Here is a 16,405-nt window from a genome sequence, read left to right as displayed (position 1 = left end):
ACTCCCCACTCCCCCCCAAAAAATGGAGGGGGCAAAAACTCAGCGGCACCAGGAATAGGTTTTCTGTCATTCTTTGTGGCAAGGACCAGAGTGACGGGAGAGAAATGGCCGGGGCAGCACCAGGACTCCAGGCTTCCGCTCTCTTGGGGGGCAGGGCGATACTTCAAGCTACCTGGAAAGAGGGGAAGTGAGGCCCCTGGGGCACTCCCTCTCTCTCTGCAGGCTGGCTGGTTGCAGGCTGGGTGTTTCTAGAGGGAGAAGCAGCAAAAGCAGTATGAAGTGGACAGGACGAGGGCCCTGAAGTCCCGGGGTTCAGACACTCCCGTTTTTGGCCTTGCCGTGTAGACTTGTCACTGGTACTCTCTCAGGATGGCCGTGAAGGCCGAATGAGTCAGGGTTTGTAAAGCACCTAGCACAGCACAAGGTAAGAAAAACGGACCCAAGAAATCCAGGTTTGCTCTGCTGTGTGGCCTGTGCCAATGTGCACTGCTTTGTGACAGAGTACTTCCCGCAGCACTAGCCGGACAAGCCCATTAGGCCACCTCTGGGAGCTCTTCTATGCAGAAACCAGTGCAATGAGTGAGTGGGAACCAGCAGTCCCACCACGTCCGATCTGGGGGATTTCTACACGCACTCTAGAATCCTGATGGGTCACAAGAGGTTCCTTATTAAGGAAGAGACAGAACTCAGGAATTATGAAAAGCATGGACATCAAAACATAAAAATTCCTGTGGTGAGCACAGCAGAACGTGAACACAGGCCGAATCACTACGCTGCACACCTGAAACTGACATACTGTGGTGTGTCAACTACACTCAGATAAAAAAATTAAAACAAACCACAAAAATTCCAGAAGCACAGTTTGGTAATACCCAAGACAACTTCAGGCTTTTTACCCAATTATCAGTGGTGAATGTCACTTGCCATTTTTTGGGCAACCCCACTCTGCACTGTGTGTGTGTGTTATTTCCCATTCTCTCTTCAGGCACACTGGTATCCTGAGCTACTCAGAAGCAGCAGCAGCCGGTAAAAACATCTCACAGGCTGAAGCGCCAATGGCCCTGCGGAGCTCTGCACTTTGGCTGCTCACGCGCGCTGTGCCAGGCGCAAGGCTACGAACACAGAAGACAACCCTGCGTGGAGGAAGTGACACCAGCTCATGCCCACGACCGCCTCACTTGATACACTACCTTTCGCAAGTGTAACACTCGCAGAACTCATTATTTTCTCCAAAAAACCCGTCTCCGTAATAACAAGAAATCTCTTCTCCAGGCTCAATGTCTCTCAGGGCCTTCACACACGCCGTATCTCGACCGGTTGACACAAACTGAAATACAAACGGCTCATTAAGAAACTCATACGTGAGGCAGAAACAAAACACAGGAAATAAAAAAAGGTCTCTGCTTACCTTGCAGTTAGGTCTGCAATCTGAAAAATGTCCAAAAGATAAAGTCAATTAACTGTAGATAAGATCTGAAACACGAACAATTACAGAAATCTGAAATAAGCTTTCCACATAATTTTACAACTTTCGATAGAAGTTTATGTCTCAAGTTCAACCACATCATAATTTATTTACTAAGCTGGTGGGGAAAGATAAAGATGTCCCATCGCCCACCTCCTCTGCAGGGAGGTGAGGTTTTAGGCGGTCTGACGAGGCCATGCCAAGTCTTAGCAGTCCTGCCCGCCACTCGCGCCCGCCCGACAAGCACAGCTTACCATGGTTTATAAAGGCGGCGGGGCCAAGCCAGAGCTGAGCACAGTTTTTCCTTGTGGAATACATGACACTGAAGTCGTTTTCTCCATGTCTAAGTAGCATGTTCTCCTCAATTTCTGAAAGTTCGGCAATACAACCCACCAGTAATTCTATTTTGTCATTTCGTTTCCTATTTAAAATATGTCATGTTAAAAATTACTAGTAATTATAAATAACAAGGCTTCTTTTTAATAAAATAAGCCTGTCCACTCAACAGCAGGAATTGAGAATGCCTAGTTGTGTGTCTATCAGCTGAGCCCCTGGGACCTCCACCGGGCTCCGTCCTCGCCCACCCCAGCAGCCCCCTCCCGCCCTGTGCCCCGGCTGCCTGTGCAGCTGCCTGGTTGCTCTGAGAGCCCGGGAGGCCCTCCAGGCCGAAGCTGCGCCACCCCCCTCTCTGTGTCCCCTGCAGCACGCACTGTCGTGTTCTGTACGCGGGAAGGACTCCAATACCCGCGGCCCTGAACACAACCTGCTGACAGTGGATGAGGGAGACAGAGACAAGCAGGAGGAAAGGCCTCGGGGACCCAGGACTGGGATGCCACCCTCTAGAGCAGTACCATCCAAGAGAAACGTGACGGAAGCCGAACACGGAATCCTCCAAATTCTAGCAGCCACATTAAGAAAGGAAAGACCAGGGCGCCTGGGTGGCTCGGTGGGTTAAGTCTCTGCCTTTGGCTCAGGTCATGGTCCCAGGGTCCTGGGATTGAGTCCCACATCGGGCTCTCTGCTCAGCAGGGAGCCTGCTTCCCCAACCCCCCTATCTGTCTCTCTGCCTGCTTGTGATCTCTCTCTCTGTCAAATAAATAAATAAAATCTTTAAAAAAAAAAGAAAAGAAAGACCAGGTGGAATTACTTTTAGTTGTGTATTTTAACCCAATATACCCCCAATCCTATTCCAGCAGGTCAAAAATGGAAGAAATATTAATGAGAACTACAGTTTAATGTAACATCTGGCACATACAGCACACAGACAGCTCACACTGAGCCACAAGTGGCTGGTGCCCACCGCACTGGACAGCGCAGTTCTATTAGACAAGACCTCAAAGCTCGACATCCGCTGACAACACAGGGAGCCTGCGGAGCAGGGGACCGAGCTCGAGATGCCCCCACGCACGCTCACGTGCACACGCCTATCCCAGAGCCCTGGGCGCGCTGCTCTTTGGCCATCCCGTTCTCAGGTACCTGATTCTAACCTTTTTGCTATAAAAAATACTGAGGGGATTGAAGGCAGCTTATGAGAAGGGCAACACATTCCTTCTCCTGGGAGATAACGTAAGAACAGGCATCAGAGGAAACACATGATCCCATCATCTCTCTCTCCTGAATGGCTTTCCCCTCCCTCCTTCCTGGGCTCAACTTCACCACCGACTTGCACGGGCACATATGTCTGTGTGGACATTTAGGCAGGCAATGCAACAGAACATTCCCACCTGTGAAATTCCCAGGCTCATTAAGACTTCACACCCCACCTTCCTCTCGGCCAGCAGGAGACGGACTCCTGCAGCCCGGGGCTCCAGCCCTGGTGCCCACAGGCTTTCGGTAGCCTCATCGCCAAGCTGCGCGGTGGCTCAGGGACAGGGTCTGGTTCAACTGAGATTTGTAATTTTGCTGTCCTGACCCAGGTCACTGGGTCAAGGCACTGGCACTGCCCTGACTTCTTTACGGTGAGCTCTGGCTTCACTCCTTCCCACAAGTTTCTCGGCACTTCCGCAGTTACTGCAGAGAGCCCTTTCATTAAAATGACGCTATGGGTTTATACTAGTATAATAGTTACCACTCTTTTGTTGCAACTATTTTGGCTCCATTTTGTTCGGATGAGTATCTATTACAAGGTAATATTTCAAATCCACTGTCAGTTGCAAACATTCGCAAGTAAATAAATACCTAAAACAGGAAAAAAAAAAGATATTAACTTCGTATCAAATTGTTTATCCTATTAGATTTGCTCAGTTATAAAAGCAAACCATCACCAAAATGTAAAACATTTAAGATAATTAAGTAACAAACTCTGTTGTTTCAGTGTTCACTAAAATTTAAGCTTTAGTTCCCTCTTATCCAAACAGAAAAACAGTACTAATCTTATCAATAAACCTACATGTTCCTTGAATAATTTCTCCTGCATTTTGTTCTTGTTGAGAAAATAATGCCGTGCCCATTCGCCTGAAGTCAAACATTTGAAGGCTTTCTCCAAGTGTTCATCTTTCTTAAAACGTTCAATGACTTCCTTTAGTTCCTCTTGCCTTCCCTTAATAGGCCGAAATCTGAACAAAATCAAAACATTCACTTTAGTTATCTGTCATCATCCCTGGGACACTGCTGTGAGCTCCTGAGATAAGAGATAATAACCTAAAAACAGCCGGACTTAAAAAAGACAATAATCAATAATCCCGATAACTACTGCTCAAGTAATAGTGCTCACTAGGAACTAGAACTTCTCTTTCTTCAAACTGTATGTCGATATTTTTATTTCCTGTTACCTCATTTAACTGAGAAATGACCAGAGGACTCCGATGAAAGCTGTCTGACTCAGGCTCACGCTAGCCAGCTACTTTGGATGGTACAAGATATCTAGAACAGAATGTGTCTACCTGAGAGTTAAAATGACAAGATTCTTTTTTTAAAAACATGCAGAACCAAACCAGAAGAGTGCAAGGCAATGAGCTTCAGAGGAATGAAGCAAACAACGTCATGCCATAAACAACATTCTCCATGTGCACAGTTAGAAAAATCCCAAACCAACTAGTATCCCAGGAGGTCCCGAAACACATCTTAATGTTCTAACACCCACGTGAAATCAATCTTTGACAAGTGCATTCAGAGAGCAAAGGAGAGTTTTGCAAAAAGCACAACTCTAGCGGGGATAGTGCTGAACTGGTGACCTCAAAGGGAAAACCCGCTGGGGTAGGACCCTGAAGGGCTCCTACGTAAAACCAGCCAGGCCCTCAGAATTCTGCACCGTCGTGGCCCAGGAAAGATTCTGTAAAGCCCCTTATTCCAAAGCTGTGTTCTCTCAGGAAAATGTGTACTTGCATCTGAATTTCAAATTTCTTCTCATGTCAGTTTCCTTTGGTTTATTTTCCCAAATAAAGTCCTTTTGTTTTTGGAATGTCCAACAATAAAATAGGAGCTAGACTGCTATTCAAATAAACTGTTAAGAAGAAACTATTAGTGGTGGAGAAGAAAATGTATTTGAACTACGCATCTTACTCCAACAACTAAAACTGCACGTCCTGTGAACGGGGAAGTAAGATGTGGCACTAACTCCAGCACAGGGAGAATCCAAGCAGAACTGTTTCCCAGGTAAGCCATCACACAGGTCCTCATCACATGTCAGCGAGATTTCAAGCCACAGCACCTCACCAAGCATTCTCTACTAGGTGCTGCGTACACAGCTGGTGTGGAAAAAAGTATGAGAGAAGACACGACCGCTGCTCTTGAATGGAAAAAACCCTCTGGGACTAAGAGACACACACCTGCACCCAGCCCCTAAGCAGGGCGTGGCTCCGCTACTGCAAGTGAACAGGGTACAAACCACACCCGACAGCACTCCCAAGTGTGGCGACCGTAACTAAGGGTACGGTCTGTTTGGGAAGGGGTTCTGGCGTTGACAGTGATGTTAGCAGTGAGGAGAGTGGTGGCAGGCAGAGCGAGGGGAAGTCGGAGCAGAGCATCTTAACTCGGGTGGATTCAAAGAGCTGAACAGGGGCTCAGGGATTCTGCTTGGCCAGCAACACTGAGGGAAAGTGCTAGAACAAGGAAGAGGGCAGATGTGAGCCCCTGAGTGGGGGGAATGCTGTTTACTGGACAGGACCCCTAGAGGACCTCCACTCTAGAAATGCCAGCTGACCCCCGCCGGGAACCAACAAGCCACAGCCTCAGGTGTCAGTAAGCCTCCTCCCCCAGCCCGTGAGCGGAACTATGAGAGAGACTCCAGGCGCATCCCGGAGAGATCATACGACCAAGGGGACAATGCCCTGTATTATTTTCCATTTCAATCAATCAGCACAACAGCCTTCACAGGCAGGCGAGTGCAAGTCCTTTAAACAATTCAGAAGGTCTCGAACTAGGCTGTCGGGATAGGGTTTCGGGGAACCACTGCTAAAACGATCTACAAAATCCCCTGCAGAGTTGTGAGAACATCCACACTTCCACACCAACAGAATATTAAACCACTCACTCACAGCCACCACAAGAGATCTCGTCAAGACCGGCTTTCTCAGAAAACCTAAACCCTCGGCGGCGGGACACCCGCCGTCCCTCTCTGAAAACGCCCGCCAGCTCTCCGTGCTTCTGCTTCCTCTTTGCCCGCGATGCCAAGTAACTCACACGCTGAAACCGACCCGAGACCACCGGCCGTCGGTCCGGGGGCAGTCTGTCTTGGGTCTCCCGCGCCCACTCGGTTTCTGCGTTCCCGACTTCTACTGCTTCGAGCACAAACAAAACCCCTGCAACTGTCCCCTGCTGCTACCCACTGGCGAGGACCTCCCTTTCACTTTAGATGGAATTTCCCGTCCAAACCCACGGTCTCAGCTGGCTGCCACAGGCGTGAAATGACAGTGAGGCAAAGGAGGAAGAGACGGTTCTGGGTGCAGACAGAAGGGGACGGGACAGGTTTTCGATGACCCTACAGGGGCACATCAAAACCACCTGGCTGACAGTTCAAGTCAAAGCCCATTACAACAGATACTGCGGGGAGATAAATTACTGAGTAACAATTGTTACAACTAACAGGGCCAGAGCAAAAGGCACTGAAAACCCTAGAAAAAAGTGAGCTATTTTTTCTATTACTGAGGAGAAAAATACCCATTGTCCTCTCCTTAACCACAATCGTTCTAAATCCACCATGCAAACTGTACAAAACTACGCTCACATCACGGTTCTCAGAGCTGGAAGAATATTTAGGTTATGCGAAACGAAGCTCTTGTTCCATCAGTGAGGAAAACAAGGCCTAATGAGGGCCGTCAACGGAGGGACTATCACTACCAAGGCCTTGCGCCCAGTCCCACTCTCTGACGCAGACTCCGAGGGCCCTCTGCTGTTTCAGGCTCGGAAGAGGACTTGACCTGCGGATGTGACCTGCATTCGCCACTGAGCACAGCAGAGCCCAGCCAGAGACTGGGAGTGGACTCGAATACCTCCTTTTGAATTTGGTATGGGGGTGGGGTGGGTGGCAAAGGGCATGGCAGGGCAGACAAGAGACGGGTCTTTGGCATTTCCAAATCAGTATGTCTCTCTTCCCTCTCCTAATACAAACTTTACAACTTGAAACGAACCAAACATTTTTCTCTTCCCATACGTCTGATCAATGGCTGGTGTAAGAAATACAAAGATATGTCACTTAAATCATTTATTATTAAAAAGGGCAGAAAGAAACATGAGTTCACACTCCCACACACCTGTTCCCCACTCTTTCCAGAGACTGACTTCCCAGGTTTTCTTGCTATTTGGTTTTTCTGTTTCCAAACCCAAGGGACCACTGTGGCAATGAAGGGAAACGGCAGAAGCGTGTGAGCTGTACTACTGTGCCCTTCCATTAGCATGTACACCCAAGAGCTGACTGGAGGGAGGGGGAAACAGGAGGGGGACAGAAACAAAGGGGCAAGGGAAGGAGGGAGGAAGAGAGAGAAAATGCTCAAATATTTAAGGTATAAAATAGGAAGACCGTGAGGCAACACTGCGAACACATTTCCCCCTTTGAAGAACGTTCGACTGCACACGGACAGTTGGCAGACGCTGAGGAATCATGCTAGAACCACAGCTCCTCACTCCTTCTGGACCTGAAAGGAAACGACCACCAGAGACATACCTGGCTGAGTCCTGCAATCAGTGCTCAGCTAATCCCAGGGGGTGACTCCTGATCTTTTGATGAATGCTTTCTCTTAAAATTACCCTGTTGTGGAGTACAAGTGGTTTTTTAGATGCAGCTATTACTAACATCAGACTATTTTAAACGGTTTGCAAAATGCTCTAAAAATCGTGTTTATGCTGACACCTCCAATTACTTAACACAAAGGAACATGGCGCGGACTGACACAGGTTAGTCGGTATCTTCTTACTGTTCGTAACGCGCTCTACCTACCTCACAGGGTTGTTGTGAGGAAAACTGTCAGATTTTGAAAAATGCCTTGAGCTCCTCGAAGGAAAGGCGCTATATAAATGCAAAAACAAACAATGATAAAAACTATTTGTATGAGTTGTATTTATAACTTCTAAACAGACTTACAACAGTCGTCGTCCCACAAGTCCTTACCACACTGTGACACCCAAGAGCTCTGGGAAGCTGTGGGCAGACTCAGCACAGTAACAAAGGCCGAGATGCCCAAATTCTCCTTCCCACGCAACATCCTCTCCCCCTCGATCACATTAAGTTAGAACGCCTAAAAATGTCTTTATGTTTTCTAATCAAGCACTTGATTTTGAAGTCACATTTAAAGTGATTTATAAATTCTCACCCCACAATGGATACTAAAGTCAAATACATAAATAAACAAAATTAGATGGTCACAGCAGTCAAAGGGTAAGACAGGCCGAAGTATAAATTAGATTAGAAAAATAGAGAAAAGTTCCAAAATTCCTGAGAAGATTCTCCCCATTTCTTCATTGTGTTATTTCCTGCCCAGTGCCCCCCACTCCCCAGGACATGGAAACCTCCAGGTCATGCTGCCTATGACAAGGGATATTAGGAAGGTGTCCACCCCTGCTCTAAACTATCACCTCTCCGTGTGCCTTTTTTTTTTAAGATTTTATTTATTAATTTGTCAGAGAGAGAAAGAGAGAGCGAGTGAGTGCATAAGCAGAGGGGCCTGATGTGGGACTTGATCCCAGGACCCCAGGATTGTGACCTGAGCCGAACGCAGATGCTTAACCAACTGAGCCACTCAGGTGTCCCTCTCCATGTGCTTTTTACAATTAAAAAAAAAAAAATCAGAGGCATGACTAGCAACTCTGCTCTCTGGTTAAAAGGAGGAATTTCATAATTAACAGAAGTCAACTAAATCTAAATATTTCCTAATAAATTGAAATTACCACTTTGTTTATACCATTTCTAGATAATCATGGTATAACCGTGACTTACTCGTCTGTAAATGTAGGGATCTATCAAGATTAAAACATAAACATTCATAAGAGAGCCAGCTAGGGAAGTTTTTTTTTTTTAAGATTTTATTTATTTATTTGACAGACAGAGAGAGATCACAAGTAGGCAGAGAGGCCAGCAGAGAGCGGGGGGGGAAGCAGGGGGAGAGGGAGAGAGTCTCAAGCTGACTCTCGGCTGAGTGCGGAGACCGAAGTGGGGCTCAATCCCATGACCCCGAGATCACACCCTGAACTGAAACCAAGAGTCGGACACTCAACTCACTATGCCACCTGGGTGCCCCAGACCGCACGTTTTTACATGAGCCTAGGAAACTACCGATAAGGAACTTTTTACCCACTGATGACACCACGACACAGCTCAGTAGGTCAGATGGCCCAGGACCTTGCTATTCCAAGCACAGGCGGAAGCTTGTTACAAGCGGAGCGTCTCAGGCCCCAGCCCACAGCTCCCGCATCAGAAACTGCGCCTTCACAAGACTCCCCAAGTGACTCACGTGTAAACTAAGTGTGGGAAGCAGTCGTCAAGGAGGACTTTTATTTAAAAATCGGAGTCATCTCCTACTGCAGAAGCTCATCTTTGGAACAAATGGCTGGGGAGAGAGAACTGAATATATAGGGATTCTTTCCTAAACCACTGAAAATAATTTAATTCTGATGCAATGCTTTCTAAGACAGCTCACGTGTTCCCGTGTTTCAGTATATAAGGCATGATGAATGTCATGTTCATTCTTCTCATTCTTGATGACTCTGGGTCATAATTATGGGCCTTTGCAGTAATACCCAGAGTTATCTCTCAGACTGTTACGTGAAAGTGAGTCACGTTTCTGAAATATTATCAGGACCTTCTAGGAGAACGGGCCCTGGCCTCACTGGGGAAAGGAGGGAAATGGACTCAAAACAATCCAAATCAGATTCTAACTGGATCTAGGGCATCCAGTCCTGTTGACTTTCTAGACAACAGCCATCCACCTGCCTACTTAGAAAATCTAGGTCTCTGCCCCTCTGACGGCCGGGGCTGTTTCAGTTAAGTCCTCAAATCCACAGCAACTCGTCAATTCATTTTAGCAAGGAAAGGAAAGATCTATGATGACAGGAAATTACATGAAAATACCAAAGGCTTGGGGTCTCTGGGTGGCTCAGTCGGTTAAGCATATGCCTTCAGCTCAGTTCATGATCCCGGGGTTCTGGGGTTGAGCCCCACGTCAGGCTCTCTGCTCAGCAGGGAGTCTGCCTCTCCCTCTCCCCCTGTTCATTCCCTCTCTCTCTCAAATAAAATCTTAAAAAAAAAAAAAAAGAAAAAAGAAAATACTAAAGGCTCATTTTTATCTGAATTACTTCTTTCTCGATTTAGAATATAACTGATAAATGAATCATATGGTCTCTTGTTTTAAATTCTAGCAAGGGACAGAATTAAAACAGGAAAAATGGCACAAGATTTCCTCTAATCCCTTTTACTCACCAGTTCCTCCCTCACCCCACTACCAGCGACTAGTCACCTGGTGATCAGGTCCCTCTAGGGCTGTCCCTGGCCCTTGAGCTACAAAAATCAGCACAAGTGTGAGGAGGATGCGAGGGATCAGGGCCTAGAACTGGCCTGACATTCTCAGTCCCTGCTGTTAACACTCTTCCACCAGCCTTGAAAACCCTTTGCCAACTCAAGTCAAGAGGTAAAGAAAAGTTGTGAAGCTCGAACTTAGTGTCCGGTGGCAATTATGAAATTTTCTAATGGTCTTTTTTGGGGGAAAGATGACGTTTAAGAGAATATAACAGATTTCACAAGCAATGTAATACTAACTGATACAGAGGGCACGTGATACTCAATAAAGCACTTACGCATCTCTCATCTGCGTACTGAACAGAAGCACTCTTTAAAAATATTCACTCCTACAATGATTAGCTGAACCTCAAAGATTAAGCATGATGGCAAAATTTTCTATATACAGTTGCAATTATTTAAAAGAAGAAAAGTCTATGATAAAATCATGGGGGGAAAAAACCCCTGATGTAACCTACTTTGAGCAGAAAAAAAATCACATACATTTTCAAGGTTTCACAAGATTTTTCTTTCAGCTGAGATAATTATCATTAACATGTAAAACAGAATATGAGCTGCTCCTCCGGCTTTATATTTTAATAGAAACAGCCTGAGATAAAATAAGAACACGGAATTAAAACTGACAAGACCCTTAGAAGCTTTTGTTGCTTTTCTTGGCTCACATATAGAAAATCTCCTTTAATGTCATTTTAAATTCTGACTAGAAGTAAAATTAGCATCTCTTTTCTTAAATTCAACATCATCATCTGCTCCACTTCAGGATAAAGACTTACAATTACCTAGTATTCATTTTGTGTGTTTGAAAACCTAAATAGGGATCAAGAACCAAACTGGTCGCCAGGTCGTCATTCTCACAGAGCTCCTTGGCAGACATTCCCGAAGACGGTACATATCGGCTCTGCCCTTCAAATCCCGAATTACCATTACCTATGAAAAGGAAAGAAAGAAAAGTTAACTCAAATTGAAAATGACTTCTATTCACCCGTAAAACCTTTAGCTTCACGGCCCTTTCAAGCTAGTAATTAAGAATTGAAACCACTTGTTTCAATCTGTTTAATTAAGAACTGAGTACCTTTTGCATAAACAGGGAACCAAATATGGTAAATTACAGAGAGTCCTGCGGTTAGGAGATGACAGGATCGGGTTTCCCAAGAACGGGGTCTGTCTGGGCAGGTGAGAGCATCTTGGGCTCACATGCCATGCTCGGCCCTTCCCGGAAGACAGGAACAGGGATGAGCGGACGCTCGTCACCGCAGCAAGACGGCGTCGAGCGCCACTGCGGCTGGGGGGAGGGGCGAGGACCCCGGAAGAGCACAGGGCGGGCTCCGCAGTTAAGTGCCGGCAGGGTGGCTCTCCAGGAGCAACAGGAGTCGGGAGGACACTACTTCACCTTCCCGCTTTGGGGCAGGCAGTGGAGAACGATCCCCGCTTGGCCGACGGCGGAGGCCCACCGGTCAGGAAGCTCGCCTGCGGCTTAAGGAGTTAGGTGGCAGGAGCGGGGAAAACAGTACAGAGACTTGCAGGCCGATTTCCGACCTGTTTGAAACAGATTTTGAACGGATGGATACGAGCAGGGAAGTGGCCGAGATACCTCACGGAACCAACTGGGTCTGGCGGCGGAAGAAACACAGCGCAGACGGGGCACGGAAGACCACCCTCGTCTGGGTGCAGTTTCACCAGTGGTGACTGGCGTTGGCTCCGGAGGTCAGGGACGGTCTTTTCAGCCACGTAGTTATGCCCACAGCGTTAACTTTAAACCTCTCACAAGGAAGGCACGGAAGAATGAAGGACCCAGTGAGAGGTAACCTTTTCTACGCTCTCTCAAAAAACCAAATTCAACACTAAACATACGGAAGCCCCTACGGAAAGGCAGGTGTATGTTTTGGAATCAAACCATTTGCACGTAGGTATGTAAAAGGTATCCAAGTTGTTGTATTTTCTACTTTATTGAAATGTAACTCACATATCATAGGATTCACCCATTTAAAGCACACAGTTTAATGGTTTTTAATGTATTCACAGAACTGCGTAGCCGTTACCACAATCAATTCTACCACATTTTCATTATTCCCAAAAAAAACCCATACCCGTGAGCAGCAGTCACTTGATTTGCCCTTCCTTCAGCCCCGGCAACCACTGATCTACTCTCTGTCTCTACAGATTTGCCTGGTCTGCAAATTGCCTATCGATGAAATCATCCAATATGAGGTCTTCTGTGATTGGCTTCTTTCAATAAGCATAATGTTTGCAGGGTTCATCTGTGTGGTAGCACACAGCAGTACTTTGCTCCTTATTAGAGCCCAAATAATATTCCATTGTGTGGACAGATCGTCTTTTGTTAGTTCATTCATCAGCTGACGGACACTGGGCTGTTTCCACTTTCGGGCTGTTATGAATAATGTTTCTATGAACATTCCTGTAAAAGTCTCTGTGTAGACCTATATTTTCCATTCTCTTAGGCACACACCTAGGAGTGGAAGTGCTAGGTCATATGGTAACTCTGTGTTTAACCTTCTGAGAAACTGCCAGACTTTTCCAAAGTGGCTGCACCATTTTACATTCCACCAGCAGTGTATTACGGTTCCTAAATTCTCCACATCATCACCAACATCCGCTACTATCTGTCCTTTTAATTTGACACGTTCTGGCGGCTGTGAAGTGGTATCTTGTGGTTTTGATTTGCATTTCTCGGATGACTAATGATTTCAAGCATCTTTTCACGTACTGGCCATTTGTGTATCTTTGGAGAAATATCTATGCAGATTCCCTTGCTCATTCTGAATTGAAGTTTGTCTTTTCCTGCTGACTTGTAAGAGTTCTTTGTATACTCTAAATGCCAGTCCTTTATCGGATACATGATATGAAAAGAAAATTTCTTTCCCTCCCATCCTGTGAGTTGTCTTTTCATGGTCTTGAGGTTATCCCTTAGAGCACAAAAGTCCGTAACTTTAATGCATTTCCATTTATCTTTATTTTTCCTTTTGTTCCTTGTGCTTTTAGTGTCCTAAGAATCCACTGCCTAACCCAAAGTCATGAAAATATGTGCTTATGTTCTCTAGGAATTTTATACTTAAGGTCTTTGATCCATTTTGATTAATTTCTCACACACAGTGTGAAGTTGGGTCCAGCTTCATCCTTTTGCATGTAGATACCCAGTTTTTCAGCATCATTTACTGAAAGACTATTCTTTCCTCAATTAATTTTCTTGGTATGCTTGTTGAAAATCAACTGATTGCAAACGTGAGGGTTTATTTCCAGATTCTGGATTCTATTCCGTGGATATATGTCTAGCCACATACCAATATAACACTGCAGTTCTGCAGGAAGTTTTGAAAACGAGAAGTGCAGGTGTGCCATCTTTGTTCTTTTTCAAGATGTTTTGGCTACTCTGGGTCCCCCGAATTTCCACAAGGATTTCAGGATTGGCTTGCCAATTTCTCTGCAAAGGAGCCAACTGAGATTTTGACAGGGACTGTGTTCAATCTGTAGATCACTTGGGGAGTACTGCCATCGTAACAATATCAAGTTTTCTAATCAATGAACATGGGATGTCTTTCCATTTAGTTAGGTCTTTTTAGATTTCTCTCAACAATGACTTGCAGTTTTCAGAATACAAATTTTATACTTTTTATTGTCTTGCAGTTTTCAGAATACAAATTTTATACTTTTTATTGTCTGCATCCTGATCTATCCTGCTAAACTCATTTATCAGTTCCAATAGTTTTTTTTTTTTAATATTTTATTTATTTATTTGACAGACAGAGATCACAAGTAGGCAGAGAGGCAGGCAGAGAGAGGAAGGGAAGCAGGCTCCCTGCTGAGCAGAGAGCCCGATGTGGGGCTCGATCCCAGGACCCTGGGACCATGACCTGAGCTGAAAGCAGAGGCTTTAACCCACTGAGCCACCCAGGCGCCCCAGTTCCAATAGTTTTTAAGTGGATTCCTTAGAATTTTTTATACACACAATCATGTCATCTGCAAACAGATTATTTCGTTTCTTCCTTTCCAATCTGGATGCCTTTTAATTTTCTTGCCTAAGGGCTGTGGTTAGAACCTCTAGCACAATGCTGAACAGAAGTGGCGAGAACAGATATTCTTGTCTTAGCCCCGATCTTAAGAGAAAAGCATTTAATCTTTCAACATTAAACAGGACATCAGCTGTGGGTTTTTTTTTTTTAAAGATTTTTTAATTTATTCATTTGTCAGAGAGAGTGAGCACAGGCAGACAGAGAGGCAGGCAGAGGCAGAGGGAGAAGCAGGCTCCCCGCTGAACAAGGAGCCCGATGTGGGACTTGATCCCAAGACCCTGGGATCATGACCCGAGCCGAAGGCAGCTGCTTAACCAACTGAGCCACCCAGGCGTCCCCAGCTGTGGGTTTTTGTAGACATTCTTTATCAGGTTGAATAATTATTCTATCCCTGGTTTGTCGAGTGGTTACCCTGTTTTACCCTGGAAGGGTATTGCTGAATTCTGTCAAACGCTTTTTCTGCACCTACTGGAATGATCATATGGCTTTTGTCCTTCATATTACTGATATGGTAGTATTACATTAATTTTCAGATATTAAGTCAACTTTGCATTCCTGGGATAATTCCCACTTGCTTATGCTATAGAACCCTTCCCACTTCTTGCTGGATTTGGTTTGTTACTATTTTAGTGAGGATTGTGTATCCACATTTATTAGAAATCAATTGGTCTGTCGTTTTTCTGGTATTTTTTCTTGTGACATCTTTGGTCTTGGCAGCAGAATAATAGTGGTCTCATTGAATGAGGAAGTGCTCCCTTCCCTTCTGCATTTCAGAACAGTGTGTGAAGAACTGGGGTTAATTCTTCTTTAAATATCTGCCAGTATTCACCAACAGAGCCATCCAGGCCTGCAATTTTCTTAGTAGTGTTTTTTTCACAAATTATGGATTCAACCTCTTTACTTGCTACAGGTTTATTCAGATTTTGTATTTCTTCTTCCATCAGTTTTGGTTGTTTGTTACTTTCTATGTTCATTTCATCTAAGTTATCTCATGTGTTGGTATCCAGGTGTTCAGAATACTGAGTTATAACCTTTTTTATTCCTGTGAGCTAGTAGTAATGTCACTGCTTTCTTTCTCGAGTCTTCTCTTTTTCTTGGTTAGTCTTGGGTAAAGGTTTGCTAATTTTGGTGATCCTCTTCTCTTTTCAAAGACTCAACTTTTAGCTTTGCTGATTTTCTGCTGTCTATTTCCCTACTTTGTAAATTTCTACTCTATTATCCCCTTCCTCCTGCTTGCTTTGGGTTTAGTTTTCTGCTTTTTCTGCTGTTTTAAGTAAGAAGTTAGGTTACCGACGAAGAGTTATCTTTCTTCTTTTTTAATACAGGTGTTCACAACTATAAATTTCCCTCTAGACACTGCCTTAGCTGCATCCTGTAAGTTTTAGTATGTTGTATCCTCATTTTCAATCATCTTCAAGTACTTTCTCATTTCTCTTAGAAATTCCTCTTTAATTCATTGGTTACTTAGGAGTGTGTTGTTTAATTTCTCAAACTGTTGTGATTTTCTCAAATTTCTGTTATTCGTTTCTAACCTTACTCCACTGTAATCAGAGAACATATACTATATGATTCCAATCCTCCAACATTTACTGAGGCTTGTTGCATGGCCCAACCTATGGCCGACTCTGAAGAACATTCCATGTGCACCGAAGAAGGACGTGTGTTCTGCTGTCACCGGATGGTGCGTGACACAGCTGTCTGTCGGGAAGAACTCGTTTAGGCTACTGTTTCAGTCTTCCTTCCCCATTGCTCTTTGGCCTGGTTGGTCAACTCACTACTGAAAGCTGAAGTCAGATTACTGCTGAATTCTCGATTTCTCCCTTCAGGTTTGTCTGCTGCTGCGTCATGTACCTTGCGGCTCTGCTGTCAGGTGAAGTCGCTGTAGTTACTGAGGACGGAGCACAACTCTGTTTTGCTTCACTCTAGGCTCTCGCTTTGTACCACTCTTGTGCAGTCACATTCAGCACG

At 45.2% G+C, this 16,405-nt stretch overlaps 1 protein-coding gene across 8 annotated transcripts in view; it reads right to left on the bottom strand.

Moving 5' to 3' along the window:
* KMT5B (lysine methyltransferase 5B) overlaps positions 1–16,405 on the bottom strand; it is a 53,033-nt gene that overhangs the window by 16,018 nt on the left and 20,610 nt on the right. For 6 of the 8 annotated variants that reach the window (XM_080817143.1, XM_080817145.1, XM_080817146.1 and 3 more), the window contains exons 3-9: positions 11,189–11,336; positions 7,839–7,907; positions 3,855–4,020; positions 3,534–3,643; positions 1,720–1,886; positions 1,409–1,428; positions 1,191–1,327 (exon numbers count right to left, since the gene is read on the bottom strand). In XM_080817143.1, the coding sequence (XP_080673269.1) occupies positions 1,191–1,327; positions 1,409–1,428; positions 1,720–1,886; positions 3,534–3,643; positions 3,855–4,020; positions 7,839–7,907; positions 11,189–11,336 (817 nt within the window). Of the gene's footprint in view, positions 1–1,190; positions 1,429–1,719; positions 1,887–3,533; positions 3,644–3,854; positions 4,021–7,838; positions 7,908–11,188; positions 11,337–16,405 lie in introns of all 8 variants that reach the window. The other 2 variants (XM_080817141.1, XM_080817142.1) reach the window with 1 other exon arrangement.

The sequence above is a fragment of the Martes martes genome (assembly GCF_963455335.1).
Source record: "Martes martes genome assembly, chromosome: 10".
Lineage (NCBI taxonomy): Eukaryota > Metazoa > Chordata > Mammalia > Carnivora > Mustelidae > Martes > Martes martes.
Note: the sequence above shows the minus strand (reverse complement) of the source record. Positions and strands in the feature narration are given on the sequence as shown.